The sequence below is a fragment of the Onychomys torridus genome, chromosome 18 (genome assembly GCF_903995425.1).
Source record: "Onychomys torridus chromosome 18, mOncTor1.1, whole genome shotgun sequence".
Classification (NCBI taxonomy): Eukaryota; Metazoa; Chordata; class Mammalia; order Rodentia; family Cricetidae; genus Onychomys; species Onychomys torridus.
Genome location: NC_050460.1, coordinates 18088286 through 18110394, shown reverse-complemented (window position 1 = coordinate 18110394; position 22109 = coordinate 18088286). Strand labels below are relative to the sequence as shown.

Sequence of the window (22109 nt, the reverse complement as noted above, 5' to 3'; positions counted from 1 at the left end):
TATATGTGTATACATACATAGACCTAAATATATAAATACAAACAGTTCAGTCTGTAAAATATTGCTTGTGTGTATCTTTTCAGGGCTGACCATTTGGTGTTAGACAGCCAATTGGTGTACTCTTTCCTGCAGAAGACTATTTCTCCTGCTCTCAACATTCCTTAGTTGCTTGCAGTTCCTTGTGCAGCGTTGTGACCTCGTGGTCTTTCTCCTGTCCATGCTACCATGTCTATTTTTTGTCCTTGTTCATCTTATGTAGACAGTCATGTTAGTGAGACTTTACATGTGGAAATTCTGATATTCCTAGGAGACATGATCTCATAGCAAACTCTCTATTCCTCTTGTTCTCTTTCTGCCCCTTTCCACTTAATTGTTCATGCTCAGTGCTTAGTCAAGTTCTAGGTAGATGCAAATTTGACACCTAAGTGATGTGGAGTAACCTTTGCATATCCATTGACACATTAGCTCTACTAGATCAAGAAAGATCAGAAAGTTTGGAGGATGTACCTCTGTCCCAGTGGGTTTGAGAAATCTTGTTGCCCTAAATGAATATTTCTAAGTGGCTGGTTATAACTTCATCAATTTGGATGAAAGGTATGCAAAATAATATTTGCAATATTTATTTGCTTCTCTTCTTACCACAAAAATCATGACTAAAAGCAATTATATTCAAGTATTAGAGTTGCTACCAAAGTGTCATGTTGAATTTTCTTGTCCTTTTATCATATTCAGATAAAGGAGGCATTATGGTCTCTTGACATATTAAATTATCAGTTATTTACAACAAATGAATTGTGTCTATTTCTCTCAAGGAACTTATGCATTCACACACATTACACAGTGCAACAGACATTCTTATTTGATGGGCCCCTTTAACTCTTTAATTCTCAAGGCAAGTGAAGTGTTTGCAAAATTGTTTACCATTAATTGAATGTAATGACTGAGATATTTCATTAATGCCTTTGTAAATTTAGTTTCCCAGATCATTTTATCTATTTAAAATCCACAGAAACCCCACCAAGGAACTGTCGTGGACTCTCAACAGCTATTTATTAGTCATCTGTCTCCCAGATGAGAGAAGAAAATGAATGCCCTGTGGAGAAATGGCATTCTTAGATCCACAGATCTACCCTAAAATGTTATCTAAAAATCAGAAAAGTTGTAAAATATCTCCAGCATTTTCCCTTACTGCTCTCCATTTTTCTTGTTTCTACTACCTGATTTTATAGTTTTAGCATAAGCATGGTGATTGTAGCAAACCATTGTACAACTGTCTTTTGTTCTTGCACAACACCCAAACATGGCAAGAAGTGTCTACTAAACTCTAGTGCCTACCATTTGAAATGCTCAATTATAATTGTAGCTACTGGACTTGGAATGTAGCTCTGCTGGGAGAGTACTAGCCTAGCATGCTCAAGGCACTAGGTTCAGTTCCCAACACAGGTGTGGTAGCATACACCTATAATTCTTGCTAGGGGATCAGAAATTCGAGTTCTAGTGAGGTTGAGGCCAGCCTAGGCTAAATTTGGGTCTCTATCTAAAAAACAAATTATATTTAGTAGGTATTACTAACATTTAAATGACAAAGAAAAACATTTAACAGGTGTCATGTGTTTCCAAAAGTTGTCCTTCTAAGAGGGAATTGTGTTGTTTCACAAGTCAGTTTGTAACTTGAATATTGTTTTTGTTTCTCACAAAACACCAAGTACAGTGCCTGGTGTCTGATGAGATTACCTTGCTGAAGAAATGAGTGACACGCCCTCGGGCTCACTGGAAAAGCTAAGGAATGTCAGCTAGTATTATTAACTGCTATTTTCCATTTACTTTGTTACTCAGTTTTCACATCTAAATTCACCTCTGTTTGCTGAGATGCCTTTTCAAATAATTGAAGAAAATTTAAGATGTATGCCTCTTTTTGAGTGTGTTGGTTTTTCTTTTTAATGTAGTGTTATTGCAGAGAGAACAGTGTCTCTTATTTCACTCTTTCAACTCAGTGGTGGTTTCAGCTCAGTGGTGGTTTCTATAAGCCATGCTCTGGCTTTGTTGGAGCACAGCCATCAGTTTAAACCATTGACTCCCATTGGGGCTACAGGGCAGATAAATCAGCTGTGAATGACATTAGAACTCTTTTCAAATGGAATGAAAGCACTAAAGGCTGTAAACAATTTTCTCTTTAAGATAACTGCTGTTAGTCCCAAGACTGTTGCAATAATATTGTCTGATTTTATATCACTATGCTTTCTTTTATTAAAAAAGATCTATGTGGTTTTCTTTGAGTACAGATTTTATGTGAGTGAGTATGGACATGACAGTCTGTGGTTGCCATATTAGGTGTTTCAGTGGAAATGAATGGATGGATCTTAGGTTTGCACAACTGGAATCCAATGTGTTCCACACAGAAGCATGATATGCCATGGCTTCCAGAGGAACACAACAAATCTAGTCAGCTGGTACAGACTGTTTCCTCCATGTCCAGAGAAAATTAGATGTCCTTGCAGTTTTTCTGCGCTTTCTCTCAGATACTAAGGATTGTGACTTTTCTGGTTCACATTTCTCCTTGACAAAACAAACAAACAGAACCCCAGCAGCTTCCTTCTGTGTCTAAAAGACCTCCTAAGAAGGCTCTAGATAGACTTACCTCAGTCTTGAAATTCTTCCCTTCCCATGGTGATACCTCATCTAGACATGTGTCATCAGTATGAAAAGACCTCTTTTTTTATAACTACCTCTTTTCTCCAGGCGTTGGTGGTGCACGCCTTTAATCCCAGCACTCGGGAGGCAGAGCCAGGTGGATTTCTGTGAGTTCGAGGCCAGCCTGGGCTACCAAGTGAGTTCAGGAAAGGCGCAGAGCTACACAGAGAAACCCTGTCTCGAAAAACATAACAACAACAACAAAAAAAACCAAAACCAAAACAAACAAACAAACAAACAAACAAATAACTACCTCTTTTCTCAATGCAGATTTTCAACAAATTATCAATATTCACTACCTTCATTATTACATAGCCATTTTTTTCTTATAAACTCACTGACATTAAATTGGCACTCTCTCTCTCTATTCTCATCTCAAAGCCTTACTTGAGGCCTCATGCTATTGGATGCTTTTCTCTGCTCCTTTGACTCTTAATGCATTCACATGAGTAAGGAAATGTAAATGAGAGGACATATGTGTGGGGTATGTAACTAGATGGAATTTGTACGTGATTATAATACTTTAAGAATGGTGAATGGGAAAATAAATTGATTTTGTTTAAACAATAGCTCAGATTAAAAATAGGTTGTTTGGGAGGCTGGAGAGATGGCTCACCATTTATGAGAGCTTGCTCTTTCATTGGATCAAAGTTCAGTTTCAAGCACACAGCTTCAGGGATCATATACCTTCTCCTCATCTCTGCAGGCTCCTGTGTGTGCATGTACACACTTGCACATGTGTGTACTCCACACATATGCACACTCGCAAAATAAATCTTTAAAAAAAGAGGTTAATTGGAAATTATGCTGATATCCTTGCAACAGCCTTAGGATTTTGTAGAATCAAACATGTTAGCATACTAATGGCTGTTAAGACAGGGAGAGGAGCAGAGACTTAGTTTCTTTTTATTTATTTATCCTTAACTGTCTTAGAAAAGAAGTTTTATTCTTCAAAATTCAAAATGTTACATTAATCTCAATAGTAAATCATCTCTCCTATAGGATCCTTTGTCTAGAATTTTGAATGCCAGTGACTTGTCCTTTGCAGGGCAAGGCCAGACTCTCAGGGTTCATTCTGAAAGATGGCCAGCCATTTCCCTTTCTTAAGGTTAAAAATCAGCTTCACCTGTCTTTGTGCTTTTCTTAAAATAAAAACCTCCCTGGTGTAGCTTTTGTGAGTTCCCAGAATACACCTTGGTGGCAGAAGAAGCCCTGGTGATTTGTGATTAGTACCTCTGGCTTTTCACATTCATATTCTCCTCCTAGTGGAGAGTTTCCTTGGCTCCATCTCCATCTTACAGGTAAAAGCCATCATGCCCATTTGTTCACTGTGGGACTGACATCAGTGTGCAAGTTTTAATATAAAATGGCATATGAGATAATGTTGTCGAAGCTTTTCCTCTTTTCAAATTAGTGAATGGGAATGAGATCGCTTCTGAAGACTTTTTTTTTGTAAAATATACCTGAATGATTTTTATCAACTGTACTCTCCCTTAAAGTGATTGATCTTTTATCTTTTTTTGATGCATTTTTGTATAAATCTTTATGATGTCAGAGGAACTGCATTGCATATTAAATTTTACAATGCTTCCATTGGATCAAAGCCACTCTCTGTTTCTACTTCAGCTGCTATCACCTCTGGCTGTCAACACTGCTATGACATTTGAAGAATGTGGTCTTGTAAGCTATGTTTGTAGACCACACACACATGTGGGATCATTCCAAAGCTTTTAATAGTGTACCTGCATCATAAAATACTGGTGTTGAAAGATTATTGAACACACTGGATACCTTTTTTTTTTTTTAACCTCTTAGCATCAAAGAGCTGCATATAAATGGGGTATGACAGTCACCTGATCCAAACCCTGGCTTTTTAAACTAGCAACAATTGCCATTTATCATTATCAGAAATTTTAAACATGGTAATTTGTGAACTCATTTATATGTGGGGAAGAGGGAAAGGTGAATGTGATATGCCCTCCAGATGGAAATCAGAGAGAAGCTCTAAGCCATGGATTCTCTTCTTCTACTATTTGGGTCCCTCTTCTATTCATCTTCAGGCTTGGTGGCAAGTGTTTTACTCTCTGGATCGTCTCTCCAAGTCTAGAAATGTCATTTTATCTCTCAGATCTTCAGTTTCTTTATCTAAGTTCCCCCTTTCTATCAAGTGGGATCTCTATATGTCTTTGCATAGTGATATGAAGTTGAAATATATACACTTTGGTATGTGATTAATGTTGAATATGAAGTTCAGATCCTGTTTAGAAAAAAAACAAAACAAAACAGAAGCCAAAAGATTCATTTTTTTCCACTGAAAGATATTTTCTTATATACAATTTTAAGGTGTTATTTCTTAAAATATTGTTATTTAAATATGCAAAGCAGTTATTTGTCATTAAGGAGGTTTTTTCTCCCCATGGGCTGAAGAGATGGCTTTGTTGGTTCAGTGCTTACTGTAAAAGCATGAAGACCTGGGTCCCATTCCTGCATCCCCATTAAAAAAAAAAAGCTGGGCATGGTCATGTGTACCTGTAATCCATATGCTGGGGCATTGAAGATTCCTGGAGATTGCTGTCTAGACAGTGTAGCTGAATTTCAGTGAGAGACCCTGTCTCAAAAAATACAGTGGAGCGTGATTGAGGAAGACAGATGATACTAATGTTTTGACTATACAGTACACAGACACACACACACACACACACACACACACACACACACGGAGGGATATATAGAGATTCCTACTTACCTAGTCATATGCTAAGAAATAACTTTGTTCAGAACAAGAACCATATAAAATAGTGTTGTTAATTCAAATCATAATGTTTATTATAAATTGTATTTTCAAATATCTTACAGAAATGTGATATAATTTCAAGAAATAATATATATCTTATGTTCTCAGTCATGTATTTTAGCATGTTAAATTAGCCACTCAAGTTTGAAATCTATAGCTTTTAATTTTTAAAAAAATACTTAGTAAGTGTATATCAGGAAAATTCTCAGCTCTTGGCATGTATTAATGAACCAAACAAACTAATATCTTGATTCTTGAGAAACTCTTATTTTAAGCAATGAGAAACATGAGATATAAATTCTGTGGAGTAGGGCAATGCAGAGGATGCTTGGGAATGGAGGGCACACTGTAGAAGTTAGAAGACTTAGTGGGGTAGGAGACCTCAAAGACTGACATTTGAATCAAGTCATGAAAAGGTAAGTTTAGTCATATAAGACCTGAGCAGAGAATGTGAGATGAATGTTGGGATGGGGGGTACTTGGGATGTAGCAGGACAAAGGTGAGCTCCTGAAGTTATAATAGGCTGAAAGATGGCTTAAAGAAGCTGCATTTTTTTTTCATGAAAAGAGTGGGATGCCGTGGCAGAGTTGTGGATAGTAGTGTCTCATACGATTTATTTTTTAAAAGAGTCTTGAGTCTATGCTGAGAATAAACTCAAGGAACATACCAAGGGTAAAAGCTGAATAACTCACTAAAAATATGTTGTTAGGGTCAGTGAGATGGCTCAGTACATAAAGGTGCTTGCTTTCAAAACTGATGACCCTAATTTGATGTTCAGGGCCCACCCACATGGTGGAAGGAGAGAACCAACTCTGTTGTTCTGACATTGTCTGACTTCCAAATGAATACCAGATGTTTATAATTAAAGTAAAATAATGTCTGTAGAATGAAGATTAGGCACAGTCAGATTGTAGGCCCTTTTTGAAAATGGTAGATTAGGTATAGGGTGCGGAGAAAAGAGGAGCAAAGTCCAAAGTTTGGACCTAACAGCTAGAGAGAGATTTTTTACTCCCGGTCAAGATAGAGATACCCACTGGGGAATCAGGTTTGGAAGAATGACACATCACTTAAGATGTTGCTGTTTAGTAGTCTGTAAAATATTCAGTGCCAGAGAGGCAATTGCATGTATGACTGGGATTAAGAAGGAGTACCAGCATGGAGATAGGAAATTTGCATATATTTATGTACTTAGTGGTAAGTGATGTGATTGAGAACAACTTGAAATATTTTGAGAGTGAAAAGGAAAGCAAGCCAGTGGAAATGCCTCTGCTGCTGCTTTTTTTCTGGCCAGCCAATCAGAAGACTGTGTGTTTCAAATATTTCATTTTCTCATCCTCACTTTAACCATTCTTATGCTTTTAAAGCAAGTATGGGTTAGTCCAGTAATTCCTGGGAAGCTGTCATCAGCTTACCCATTTTTTTCCATGCTGTTTAACTGGAATTGTCTTCACTAATAATAAGAAAACCATGAGACTGAAAACAACAGCTATACTCTGTTAGCAACAGCTGAGAGCACAGGAAATAGTTGCCTGATGTTAGCTATGAAAAAATCAAACAGCTTAAAGTTTAAATTTGGATAAAGTTTTGTAAAGTAGTCATGGTAGTTTCTGTTGAAGCTTGATAGAGGGTAGCAATTACAAGCAGCAAAATGGAAAGTCAAAGAATCAAGGAAGAAGCAGAGAAAGAAAGAAAGACAGAGAGAGAGTGACAGAGAGAGAGAGAGACAGAAATTCCGAATTTTCAGTTCATGTACTCTAGTATCTGGAAGCACATTCAGTTAGGCGGTGAAAGCCTTTCCTTAGTCTCATCTACAGACTTGTGGCAATGTGAATTTCTCTGCTGCACGTATGTGCATGGAAGGGTAGAAGTAGTTGAGTGGGCAATTGGCAGCCATTCATTGAATTGATTGCAATCATTCTAAAACCCAGCAGTGGTGAGGGTGGGGTCAGGAGGAGCATTCCCCAGAGGTAGCTGCACAATACCTTATTTGTGTAAGTCTTCCTATGATGTTTGAGAGGTAAGAGAATGCTTACACAAAAGTACAAGGTTGTAAGAGTCCACATCTGATTTTATGTTGTGTAACTGAAGACAAAGCCTCTTAAATATTGCTCAGACTGGAAAGATTCTAGGAAGTGAACATCATAGCAGGATTTGTGGTCTCTGAATATGTAGTTGAAGTAAATCATGGAGAGAACTTTAACACACCAAAATACCATTTCTTAAAGAATGAAGGGACCTTACCATTATAATGTGTCTAATGTCTTGACCTAAACAAATTCCATGCCTTAGAACTGTCAAAAAAATTAAGATTGTAACTGTACAAACTGAGATAAGTTTCATTTATGATTTTAAAGGGATGTTAATCTTTATAGGTTAACAACAACCTCTGAAAACTGTATGTCTTGTTCTGAGCTATAGCCTATTGAAATTCTTCATTCCAACCAGCTGGAACTAAACCCAAGTGTTTGGGGACCTATGTGTAGCCCTGAGTGTCCAGAGCACAGGTTTTGAAGGCAAAATACACATCCTGGCATCTCACTGGCAGCTGCAGGGAAGGTTTGCAGAAGCAAGCAGTTTAACAGAAGCTAAGATTATTGGTGAAATTATTAAGGCCACTCCTTGTAGTTAAAAGGGAGGTTTATTTTGTGGGGTAACTTACAAATGAAGGGATAGGTTGTAGGGTCTAGCAAAGGTATGGCGCAGTCTAGCGGTGTTCTCTGGAGAACTCTGCTCAGTCTACCTCCTGTGTCCAGGGTCCCCGAACCAAGTGAGCGGGAGCCCTCTCTCTCTCTCTTGGGTCTTCCGCTTCCTCCTCCGCCCCGCCTTGTGGGCGTGACCATTACCGAAGCCTCAGTGGGGGTTGGAACTTCCAGGCCAATGCTGGGATGGCTATCCACTACATAAGATAAGCAGTTAGCTGAAGGGAATTTTGCATAAACAGACAATTTAACCAGAAGCTAAGTTAGCTGGGGCATCTTGACCTTGGGTTCCTACAATAGAGTTTGGCCATTTTCCGTGGGATTCTCCATCAAGGTGATGAAATTCTAGTTAAACCTGAAATGGATTCAGCTTGAGTACTAGATGGAGGAACCTCTGCACTGTCTTTCCCTATCAAATTTTCTTAAATATGGAAGATTTTTTTATCTAAAAATAATTCAGATTAAACAATATGAGAATATATATCGTCATGACTATAAGTCCTTTTAAACTGATTGAATAATTAGGCAATCTGAAACAAACTTTCTTCCCTCAAAACTCAGATTCAATAACTAGATATATCAGTTGAAGGACTATATATATGTCTTGTGGATAAAGATCAGTATGGGAAATGTGGTGTTGTCTTGGTCTTTTTAGAATTATGTCTAAATTAAGCTTATTCAGTCACACAGTTCTTTAATCGCTGCTACTCTAATCCCTGCAACTCAGGAAGCTGGAGACAATAAGGTAACAAGTTCGAGGGGAGCCTGGGTTACTGAGTGAGTTCAAGACTAGCTTGGGCAATTTAGTGACAAGTGGGAGTGGAGTTACAGCAGTGGCAGAATGCTTGCTTAAGTTCAATCTCCCAATACCAAAAAATCAATAAGGAAATAATTTAAAATGTGTATCTATATTTAAGTCAATTTTAAGGGTATTGTATTTGAAGAGTAGTATGTTTATTTTTATGATTTAATTGTGCTTCAAAGTTCAGAAATTCAAATCAAGTTGTTGTTTTTTTTTCTCTCAGAAAGGTTGGGTAACAAGTTCAGATGGAAGAAATATGCCCCAAGTAATACAATTTTAAAACCAAACCACAGGGTCTTGATATTGAATGACAGTGTTCTTCCAAAGGTATGGCTTTGCAGTTTTTTTTTTTTTAAGTTTGGCCTAGAAAACTACCTGTGGTGTGTAATAATCTGCAATTCTTAGAAAACAGCCTCATCAAAGAATAAGAAAATCTTTATGTGGTAGACTTATTTCAAAGCTTTGTACAAATACTTGATCCCCAAGGGAGAAAAAGCAGAATCTTGATTCTCAAATTCTTCAGAAATTCTCCAAGTTGGTGGTATTTTCAGAAGCCAGCCCATGTAGATCAAACAGGCTGCATATGCTATTTTGGGATGAGTGAGAATTGTCAAAGATTTTTTTTTCAGTGCTATGAAATTTAAGTTACTGGGCATTACACCTTGTGAAAGTGAGATTGAAGTTCCAAGCCTGAGAAATCCTCATCCATTGCTTCTAACAGCTGCTTTCCTGCAAGCTGTCTTAATGCTGGTACATGAATAGCTTCCTCATGAAGCTATGATAGTCGCCAAAGGCTTTGTGTTTCCCGGGAATATTTCTCTCTGTTCTCTCTTGACCAGCTATTGGGCATTCAGAGACACCAGAGTTAGCCTTTATCCCAAGAGGAAGGTGTTGAGGCTTTGAAATAGCTCCTTTTCTTCCCTCACTGTATTTACATAGTGGTTTCTGAGTGTACTTGCTGGTGGAATGAGTAGTGTGTGTCCATGTATGCATATTTCTGTGTCCGTGTCTACCTGTATGATTTCTTTCAGAAGTGGAGAATTTTGCCATGCAGCTTTTTCTCTGACAAAAACAGTTTATTACCATTGCCTCATCAGAGATATCCTAGAATAAACTAAATTGGCTTGAATTTTGAGTAATGTATCCAAGTCTCCAAAAAAGTTCTAGAAAGAGTCTAGAAAGGACTAGGCTCATGCTTGGGGGGTGGTCCTAGAACCTCAGGACATTTATAGTTAGCAAAATCTATAATGTCAAGCCTCAGTATTATAACCAGACTTTTCTATTTAAAGCTAGGTTTGCTTTAAGAAGTATCTAAGATATTCAAGTGCATTCTCAGTTGGAGGCATTTTCTAGTTTGGGCCAGGGGATCCCTTTGGTGCTCTAAGCCCTGTCAACATGAGAGTAAGACTATCGTCAACTCACGCTGCCCTTTGGAGCTTAGCTATCTTGTCTACCTTCTGCATTTATTTTATGATGAAGGGCCCAAGGTAAAGCAGCTTTTCAAGATTTATTGCACAAGAACTTGTACACACTTCCCATGTAAACCTGCCCTTCATTTCTTCCTCCTCCTCCTCAGATTGAAGGGAATTTGGAAGATGGGGGATAGCTAGAGGCTTCTCAGATCTCTTTCTGTGTCAGCAGGAAGACATATGTGCTGGTTAATGATGTGAAGTGAGAGTCCATATCTTCTGGTAAGACAGCTCAAGCCACAGAAAATTCTGCTTGATTTTTAACCTATCAACACAGCAGATGTTCCTATTTTTGAGCTCTCAGATGTCTTCACATGGTCAGGCCAAGGCTTTCAATAGCTTTTCTGCTATGGGAAAAGCTGCTGACAATCATTTTATGGATGCTAAAAGGAAAATCAAATATTGAGGCCAGCAAAGAATTTATGGGGGTATAGTTGAGCCTGTGGAAACCCAAGTAAAAGAGTTTCATCTTCCAAGGCCTTTTTGGGGCCCAAGGTTCATATTGATGGGGCTCACCAAGACTTGCCTTTAGATTGTGTTTCATTACGGTGTTTAATTTCCAGATATGCTCTACCCTTTTATAATTAATAGTGCGTTGTGCTGTCTATCATGCGCCCCAGGTGTGTTGTCAGGGACATGGCGAAGCCTGCTGCCTGCAAAACACCCAGAAATGCTGAAAGCCAGCCCCATCAACCACCACTGTAAGTATGGCATTGGATTTATTGACTGAAAATATCACCTCTTACCCAGATCACTGGTTACAGATTTATTAATGACTTTGCATGTGGGAGTAGATACACTAGTTTCTCTGGTGTGTGTATAATAGAGAGGCTACTACTATTCAATGAGATAAAATTATCTGTAAACAGGAACTCTGGAGTAAGATCTTTGTTAAATGGTGTTTTTAATATATTGCAGGAAGCAGACTAAGGAGAAGAGAGGGAAATGTATCAGCAACTCTTGAGTTTGTTTTTAGTTATTATTATTTTTATTATAATTATAATTATTATTATTGATTTGGAATGCATATGGCTGGGATCAATAGACTCCCAGGAAGTGAGGAATTAAGGTATTAGATTGGGTGCCAAGTAGAGGCCAGATTGTGTTAGAGAGGAAATGAACAGTATAGTCTAACACCCAACCCTCACATTATAATGTTTAAAGGCTATGGGCACTGAAGATATTGGATTGTCTACCTACTTTCATCTTTATTATGTATTCTTAGGTGTAGGTAGAAATGTGATTAAATGTGACCAACAAAGAGTAACATTAAGGGTGGGAGATGAAATCGAATATGTAAACTTTCAGTTTCCCATATGAAGTTTGAGGAGATTAAAAAAAAAATTAGAATTCTGCAGAGTAACACTATGCATTCAATCCTCAGAATATAAGTGTTCTCCTAGTGAGAAAAGATGAAAATTTCCTTAAAATGCATAATCAGCAGCAACTTCCTTAGCAAAAGCATTGCAGTAAACCAGTTACTACTGGGAAAAATCTCCTTCCAATGTTTATAGCAAAAAATCTTTGAAGAAATGTGTCTTCAGATTGATTTTCTTTACATGTCTTCAGCTATCTTAGAAAATTTTTTTTAATGCACAGCAAAAATTAAGTGATGAGGTAGTATAAAGTCTCTAAAGAGAAAATTAAATTCTTCTAACTATTTCTATGGCAAGTTTTTATTAGCAATGATGAAAATTAAACGAAAATCAATGTTTTCTTAGAGCAACAAAAATCTCTTCTGAGCATTGCATATGCCACCGTACTCTGCAAGCTCTGTACATCTTAGCTAATCAAAACCCGCATTTATGGTTGGAATTTTTTATATCTATTTATTTCATAACATCTCTATTCTTGGCTTTCTCCTTTGGTTTGGCCATTGAAATGCTTATGTCTGGTATGTTATATACAAGAAAAAATGGTTGTATGCATTTTAAGCTTCAGGATATAACATTTTACAACAAAATTTAGGACATGTAGTGTATGTGTTAAGGATTTTATCTCAGTAATAAACTTGAATATCAATTTCTGTATAATCAGTATTTTCCAGGAAGTAAATCAGTCTTGATTTAACCATGGTAAACATATTTATAATTACTTTGATAAAAGTAAAAGTTCATAAACACACTAAATGATTATACCACATGCTTCCTTTATTAATAAATGTTTGTGTATATTATATAATATTTTATTTCATGTATTGGGAATCTCACTGTTTTTCAAGCTTGTCTCAAAATCCTAGGCTTAAGCTCTCCTCCTGCCTCAGTTTCCCCAGTAGAGGGACAGGCATGTGTCACGATGTGTGGACTTTAAAAAAATCCTCTTACTGTAAAAAACTTTAGCTTATGATGGAATTAGTCTTGATATTTCCCAGACTCATTCTGATCTTCTCTAACTATCTTATGTTTTGAAACTTAATTTAAAATGTTTAGCTCCACACAGTGAAATAGCTTTATTTTATTTTGTGTGTGTGAGTTCAGGTCTATACTTCCCTATTTGTACATGTGTGTGCAGGTGTGTCCAAGCATTTAAGTGCATAAAAGTGAGGATTAGAGTTTATTGTCTGGTGTCTTTGACTAAAGCTCTCTATCTTATTCTCTCTCTCTCTCTGGTGTGTGTGTGTGTGTGTGTGTGTGTGTGTGTGTGTGTGTGTGTATGTGTTTGTGTGTGTGTGTGTGTATGTGTGCATGTGCATGTGTGTGTTTCCACACAAGCCTGGGGAGATAATAGCTTGTACTGCTCTATGATTCTCAGCTCTATCCTCTTGACACCAGGTCTCTCACAAAACAAAGTGGTAGGCTGGCAGGGCAGTTAGTCCCAGTCATTCTCCTGTTCCTTTGCCCTTTGGTGCTGGGGTTACATGGTGGCCTTGTCAGGCATTTTTGTGTAGGTGCTAGGGATCTGAACTGAGGTCTTCATGGTTGTGCGGCAGGCACTCTTACACACTGTGCTTTTTTTTTTTTTTCCTTTTTTTCCCCCCTGAGTCAAGGTTTTTCATTGATCCTGGGGCTCATGGTCAGAGGATCCCCCTGCCTTGCCTCCCATCACTGGGGTGACAGAAGCATTCAGTTGAGACTACTTCATGTAGGTGGTAGGGATCAGAGCTCCTGTCCTCATGCTCATGAAGTGACCACTTGACCCACTGAAATGTCTACAGATTGCCTCATTTTATTTATTTTAGCTTTGGAGACTGAACCCCAGCTGTGCACATGTAAAGCAATCACTGTATTACAGAGTTTCCTCCCAGCCTTGCACAGTTCTGTTTTAACTGGGTTCACTCATTCCAAAGCTCATGTTCTCTTCGATATTAGGTACAAAGCAGTAAATGTTGTCATGTTCAATTAAGACTTAGACTTTTATGCTGTGGATATCTCTCTGTGTAAATAAAGTTCTGATTGGCCAATGGCCAGGCAGGAAGTATAGGCGGGACAAGAGAGAAGAGAATTCTGGGAAGTAGAAGGTTGGAGAGAGACACCGCCAGTCGCCGCCATGAGAAGCAACATGTAAAGACACTGGTAAGCCACGAACCATGTGGCAAAGTATAGATTAACAGAAATGGGTTAATTTGAGATAGAAGAAGTAGATAACAAGAAGCCTGCCATGGCCATACAGTTTATAAGCAATACAAGTTTCTGTGTGCTTTCTTGGTTGGGTCTGAGCGACTATGGGACTGGCGGGTAAGAGAGATTTGTCCTGACTGTGGGTCAGGCAGGAGAACTCTAACTACATCTGGCGCCCAACATTCATGGTACGAATTCATGAAATAGCCTCTTGCCTGTGGCCTTGCGGGCCCAGCTCAGGCCCGAGGTACACTCGGCCGGCTGTGGTGGCACGTGCTGGTAGGATTTACTGAAGAAGGCAGAGGCAGGAGGATCCCGAGTTGAGGCCGACCTAGGAGAAGCTTTGGCCGGGGCCTAGACACAAACAGTGTCGGTGGGACCATGAAGGCAGTGACTGCTGCTCTGAGTTACTGGCTGTTTCTCATCGTGTTGGTGACTGCAGTGATGCTGCTACCTGGGACAAAGAATTTACTACTGCTTGTTCAGAGAAGAATTGCCAGGACCAGCGTGTTACAAGAAAAGATCGGCAAAGGTCAGTTTGGAAATGTTTGGCAAGACAAATGCTGGGGAGAAATTGCTGTGAAGATTTTCTCTTCTAGGGAAGAACGTTCATGGTCCCGAGAGACAGACATTTATCAGACTGTGATTACTCCAAACCACAGAGGAGGCACACACACACACACAAAAAAAGGGAACCATGATCATGCCTAACAGTGACTTTGAAATCTTCAAAAGGATGATGGGACTCCACAATTATGATGCCACATGGACTATGGTAAAGCCATTAACACCATGGAAAAATCGACTCTGGACTACAAACTTTTCAGGACAATTTCGAGGTGGCTAGCTGAGATGATCCAGCCTGACAGACTACCTGAACAAGGACTTGAAACAAGCCCTGCACTCTCTCACTATGCAGCGGCGGGACAAATGATACAGGACTTGACAATTAACCCAAAAATTTTCTTTTCAGGATCTCCTAAAGATGGAAGTAATTTTAAGAAGACGCCCACATCCCCAAGAAGTGGGATGGGAGGTTTTCGGTCGTTTAATGAGTTTTGGATATTGTCATTGTTTATGATGATTGGTTACAAGTTGTTAATTGTTAATGGTCAGGAAAAAAGCTGAACATGAAGATTAGATTCAGAGGTTTTGTTTAAAAAAGAAAAGGAAAAAGGAGAATATAGATATGAGGTAGATCACTGAATCTACTCTGAGAAAAAAAGATGAAGAAATAATAGGATAAATGGGTAGATCACTGAATCTACTCTAAAAAGAAGATATAAAAATGACAAAAGGTAGATTACTGAATCTGTTATGAAAAGAAAAATACTTTTAAAAAGGAACTACTTGTTTTAAACAGGATAAGTAATGAAAATTTTTGTCTGAGTTTATCAAATGTTACTGGACTGGACATTGTTATATATAATGGAGTTTTTCGCCTGAATCTGTCAAATGTTAATGGACTAGACATCATTAATGTAATCTTGACTGTGTATATTGTATATACTTATTGGATATGATTTTTCTTGTATTAGTTATAACCTTTTTTAATATTAGACAAAAATAGGGGAAATGTGGTGGGTATTGTGTTCCCTGAAATATTGTGCGTTCCCCGAAATATTATCTGGGGTCAGAGAACAGACAGCCACTAGAACAGAGCCAGAAATGGTGGCTAGAAAATGGGAAGAGTAAGCCATAACAGAAGTTGGGCAGTGGTGGTACACACCTTTAATCCCAGCACTTGGGAGACAGAGCTAGCCAGATCTCTTGAGTTCAAGGCCACTTTAGAAACAGCTAAGCATGGTGACCCACGCCTTTAATCCCAGGGAGTGGGGGCAGAAAGAAAAAGGTATATAAGGCGTGAGGACCAGGAACTAAGGAGGAAAAAGCATGTAGTTAGTTAAGCTTTGGAGCAACACAGTTCAGCTGAGATTCATGTGGAGGAGGACTCAGAAGCTTCCAGCCTGAGGAAACAGGATCACCTGAGGAACTAGCAAGGTGAGATAGCTGTGGCTTATTCTGCTTCTCTGATCTTCCAGCATTCACCCCAATAACTGGCCTCGGGTTGAGTTTCATTAATAAGAACTTTTAAGATTCCTACTACACTTTTATTTTGTATTATTGAGACAGGGATTAAGTTTCCCTAGCTGTCTTGAAATTCACTATATAGAAAGGATTGGTCTTAAACTCATAGTGATCTGTTTGCCCCCATCTTCCCAGTGTTGAGATTAAAAGCGTGATTCAGCTGGGCAGTGGTGGCGCACGCCTTTAATCCCAGCACTCGGAAGCACGGGTAGGTGGAGCTCTGTGAGTTCGAGGCCAGCCTGGTCTACAGAGCGAGATCTAGGAAAGGCACAAAGCTACACACACACACACACACACACACACACACACACACACACATATGCACAATCACACACACACTCACACACACATACACACAACTCACACACACATACACTCACACACACACTCTCTCTCTCACACACACACACACACACAAGCGTGATTCATCATACTAGGCTGTAGAATGATTCCATCATTATTTTTCTTTCTTATTCACTTTGAAGTAATTAAATTTGAAAATATAACTATAATATGGCTGGAAATCAGTCATAACTTAAGTTGAACCAAATAAAATGTTAACTAGTGGTGTCTCTGACTTTATTGGACATGAACCAAACAGTTGTAGACTCTTTGTATCCTTCTTCCTATTCGTCTGTTTACCCACATTGTAGTTCTCTGATTAAGAAAGTAGACTTCTCTTTAGGTGAATGGAAGGATTTAAAGACCAGGTTTCTTGTTAATTTTTATTTTTTAATCAAGGGTCATATTTGTGTGAATTAAACCTTCTATGGAAAGGACAAAAACATGTTAGAAGGGAATTTTTGAGGACAGACTTTAGCTATAATGAGTTGAAAATAGTTAAATCATTCTATTAGTGGGTCAGAAAAAAAATTGACAAAAATCAGTGACCAGAATTTGTTTCGAAAGTTTGAATGGAATAGAATACAAAATGATAAGAGTATATCTAAGATTAGGATTTTAGGACACAGCTTATTATTCAAGGTAAATGAGATATAAATTTTAATATTCATTACATTAAGTTATGAGGCTTTTACTAATGGATTTCAGTTAGATTAGCATAATCAGATGTGTGTATATATGAAATTGCTATTCTTTGGTAGAAGTGGGGAAAATGGAGTATGAATTTGATGTAAACTGAACCAATGACATTTCAATCAACAGCCTTTTGTAATAGTTCATAGAGAGATGCTGAGGCCTTGGAGGAGAAATTCAGAACCTGAGAGCTAGAATCTAGTGCATGTGGACAGTACTTTCTGGTCAGTTAAATGTATTTGTGAGGAAATAATTTAGTGGAACTACCATATTCATGCTTGAATGATAGACACAATGATCAAGAAATTGGGTTAAAGACATAAACCAAATCTAGGCCAGATGGGCAGTGCAGAGGTGAGTTTAGACTTTGGATTAGCAATTTTGTGGTATGTGTAAGTTATCCAGTTTTATAAGTAACATATAGTTGAGGCTATCTGAAGTACTCAGGTAAGTACAGCAGTAGATGACATCACAAAAAGTTCTTTGGGTTCTAAAAACAAGAGTTGGGGAAGAGAAGGAGGTGAAAAAGGAGGAGGAGAGATTTGAATAAAACAGTGCTCACAAAAATAGGACAAGTAAGAATATCTCTAGCTTAGTTGAGAAGTCACAGACTAACTAAACAGTTTCTGGAAGCAAGGTAGTACAGAGATTCATGAGGGGCATTCAACTTGTCCATGAAATATAAACTCAAGAGATAGCCACATGTGTTAAAAATGCACCAGAACTTTGGTCATATAGACATAATTGATAGCATTGGAATAGTAGTTTTACATGGTAAGGGGGCAGAAATGTTGTATTGATTTTGGTTTGAGAAGGAAAGGAGAAGCCAGAAGCAGAAGCTGGTACATGAGGAAGAATTTTCCGAAACACTATCCTGAGTGCAAAGTGAGTTCGAGAGAGGTAGTGTTTGTGTGGTTGACCAGTAGGAGCAGAGAGCTATGCATCTGTTACTGTATGCATTCTCTTATTCATGACCCATGGAGACACATATCAACATAGTTATGTTCTGATAGCTTTGAAAACTATTCAAAGATTCCTTTAATATGTTATCAAAATATTACTCGATCATGTTTTAAGAATGTTACATGAATTGTCATTTAGTCAAAGCAGCAAATACATCAAAATATTAGTGGAATTCAGCAAATGAAGTCTTATGTCCACTGTTCCTCAGGTATAAGGTATGTAGGTAAAATTAAGATGGAATTCTTGTTTAAAGGGTTTCTTCTCAAGTAGGAGAGGAGGAGGAAATTACATAATCCAATAAATTATGTTGCCTCTAGAAATCTGTTTAAGAGAAGAAGTGTCTACTCCAGTGTTTTTTAGGTTCTCTACCCTTTTGGTGGGGGTTGCACATCAGATATCCTGCATATCAATTATTTACATTACAATTCATAACAGTAACATTACAGTTATGAAGTAACAATGGAATAATTTTATGAGTGGTTTATAAAGGGTTGCCATATTAGGAAGCTTGAGAACCACTTCGTCTATTCCCTTTTGCTTTAGTTTGGCCAGGGAAGGGTTCACAGAGCCTGTGATAGTTCATATGAATAACTTTGAGTTTACTAATTAGAAAATTTGAGGTATAGTTCTCTGGGATAAACATCATATTATCTATCACAGGCTGTAGTGATAAATTTCAAACATATTGTCATTGCTGGGGCCTGTGACTAAGGGTTATAGTTTTTCTCTTACTTGGTCTTGATGTCTTCCATCACTCTTAGGAGTGACTGAAAGCTTTATCCTGGCTTGATGGGGGTATAGGACTGGTGGTCAAGCCTTTTATGGGATTCTTCTTATCCTAGATATATGATCTGTCCCTCTCAGGGAATCTATTTATGTGGTCTCAGAATTTCTTTCAGCCATTCTTTGTTCTCTCAGTTACCTCTTTTCTAGATATCACCTTGAGAGCAAGGATAATCTGTGTACTCCACATAATCTCTCTAGGACTGCCTACATTGAGTACTTTGTTTGATACAGACGTGTGTGCCATAGGCATCTTTCCCTTTCTCCAGTGCTTAAATGAGTCAGCCTTGAAGTTACAAGAAGGCTGCCATTGCCATTTTCTTTTAATAGGCTTACTTTTTCAGATCTCAAGGGCATGGCTTTTTTCAGTAATAGCCAATTTTGTGAAGACTTAATCATAACACAGAAACTTCTGAGGACCAACATGTATGGGTCCAGAACCAATTTGATCATTTAGATTGCAGTAGTATATATTTAACCTACTTTTAAAATAGTCAACCTCACGCTCTAAAAATATAACACTGGGCAATATTCCCATACTGTGTGTGTGTGTGTGTGTGTGTGTGTGTGTGTGTGTTACAGTCATGCATTTAAAATTATATACCCAAATGTCTGTGAAAGTGTACTCAGACTGTCACTATGTCACTGTGTCTTCAGACTCTGCATATCACACATGACCTTTAGTTTATGTGGCCAGTTGCTCAGAGCTAAGCCTTGCTACAGTAATGGATCACACGAAAGAATAGATAACCCACTGACACATTGTTAGTATGTAGACATTTTCCCTTCGTGAATGCAATGACTCCTTCCAAAGTCTAAGAATGACCATTTTAGTCCTGGAAGCTCACTGTCCCATATTTTTAGAGTCTTCATCCCTCTGTCCCTTCTTAGCTGTGTCATCTTTTCTGCCCCTGAAGTTATTCAAATTTTCTGTTCAGTTTTTTCTCCAAACTCTTCATTTTTTTAATCTCGGCACAGATGTGGTCCACCCCTTCAGTTAAATCATGTTAAATCAGCTTTGATGCAAAGGAGGCATTGAGAGGAAGGGAAGTGGATGTCTTCAGCTGGCAGCTACGTGTGCAGTAGAATAAGCAATTCATCATTTCCTCTGCAATGAGTTTGCCTGTTCATTCTCCTCTCAGCAAATACCTGTTTGCATGGATTGCATAGAATGTCAGGATCTAGATATCATCCAGATCATTGCAGACCTTGGGAGGAAATCTAAACCATAAGGAAAGCATCGAAGAGCTCAAGTGAGTGAGTAGAGTGGTAGGTAGAAGGCATACTGGGTAGTTATTTAAAGAGGATGCTCACAGAAGATTCGAAAATGTGGTGGGCATATGGAGAGAAGCTGGGAAATTAGAAATCAACCTTGTGAAGAGCCAGAAGAAAGGAATTCCAGGCAGAGAAGAGGGTGTGTCCAACACTCCCTGTTGAGTTCATACACATACAATATCTGTTCAAGAAGTTGAAGCAAGGTCAAAGAAAGCAAGGAGAAGGGGAGCAAGGAATTGCATAAGCAAGTCCTAACTGTGAGGTCTTGGAAGCCTGTGAGGCTGTGGAAGGCTTTCACTGAGAAGCCATTCACAGAAGGAAGAATTATGACACAGTGTAAGTCACAAGTGGGATGGCCAAAGGTCAGGTGGTCACGGTGACACACTCATGTGGATTGTGGCAAGAGAGAGAAGGCAAAGCAAGTGGAATTTAGTCAAGAAATTGTTCCAGCAATGAAACAGAAACAGCGGTCCAGCTGACTTTTCTGATAATGTGGTAAACACCATGACCAAAAGCTACTTGGAGAGGAAAGGGTTTATTTGACTTAAAAATTCATTTCTCCATCCATCATTACTATGATAATTCTGAGCAGGAACCAAAGGGCCAGAACCTAGGGGCAGAAACAATAGGGACAGGCTGCTCACTGGCTCATGCTCACCACCATAACCACCACCACCACCACCACCACCACCATAACCACCACCACCACAACCACCACACACACACACACACACACACACACACACACACACACACACACACCCCAACACCATCACCACTACCACCACCACCATAACCACCACCACATAACCACCCCCCACACACACCATCACCACCATAACCACCACCACCAGCACTTCCTCCTCCTCTACCTTCTCCTCCTCTTCCTCTTCTTCCTCTTCTTTTCTCTGTGTAACAGCCTTATCAGTCCAGGAAGTCACTTTGTATATCAGACTAGCCTCAACTCACAGAGTTCCACCTGCCTCTGCCCTTGAGTGTTAGGAATAAAGGTGTATATCACCACACCCAGCTTCAGCTCCTCATTTTATACAGACCCAGATTACCTTTCCAGGGATGGCAATATTCAGAGTCCCACATAAATCACCAATCAAGACAGTTCTTTGATGACATAGTCATAAGCCATTCTGATGGAATAATCCTTTCATTAAAACTCACTCTTCCCAGATGACTCTAGTTTGTGTCAAATTGATCATAAAGACTATCCAGACCCAGGGGGAGGGGATTTCTGAGCACAGTGTGCCCTCTAGAGTGCCTTGTGTTCTATGAGTCATGATTGCGCTGATGTATTTCCTCATAAAGTTGTGAACATGCACACAAATGTAGAACACATATGGAACTAAATATATTAGAAATCTTATTGTATTATTTTAGGAATTTAGTGTAACTCTTCAATCTTGAAGATTGAAAAATACCCATGAATACACAAATTAAATAAAAAAATAAAATATTAGATTTTTCTTTTTTAAGCAGTTTTAGTTTATGTTTTTTCCATCCTGATGCTCTATTGAGACAGAAGATTTAATAATTCTGTTGTTGTATGAACACTTCTAGGAAAGCAAATATTTAATAATGTATACCAGACAAAGTATTTCTACTTTAAATAGATATATGTTTTACTAAGTAAAACCTAGTTAAGAAGAAGTAGAACATGTCTATCATAAGCAGAAAATCTTTTAGCCATATATTCTATCACAAATGAATGTATTTTTCAGGGACATGTTTTCCCCATATTATTTTTAGCTAGAAGATTTGGTCAAAAGTGTGAGGCATTTTTCTTTCATACACAATGAGGGATAATCAGTATCATAGTTTTTGTACCAAGTGCAGTGAGGATCAATATAAATTTTCTATTGATACTAGAAGCAATAAGAGATCCAAGTAGAAAATTTTATATATATATTTGTCATTTAGAATGAAATCAGAACAGCCAGT

The 22109-nt window shown here is 38.4% G+C and overlaps 1 protein-coding gene across 30 annotated transcripts in view; it reads left to right on the top strand.

Annotated features, from left to right (window-relative positions):
* The window catches only part of Rims1 (regulating synaptic membrane exocytosis 1), a 499782-nt gene that overhangs the window by 70694 nt on the left and 406979 nt on the right, over positions 1 to 22109 (top strand). For all 30 annotated transcript variants that reach the window (XM_036167469.1, XM_036167450.1, XM_036167430.1 and 27 more), the window contains exon 2: positions 11076 to 11156. In XM_036167469.1, the coding sequence (XP_036023362.1) occupies positions 11076 to 11156 (81 nt within the window). The remainder of the gene's footprint in view (positions 1 to 11075; positions 11157 to 22109) is intronic.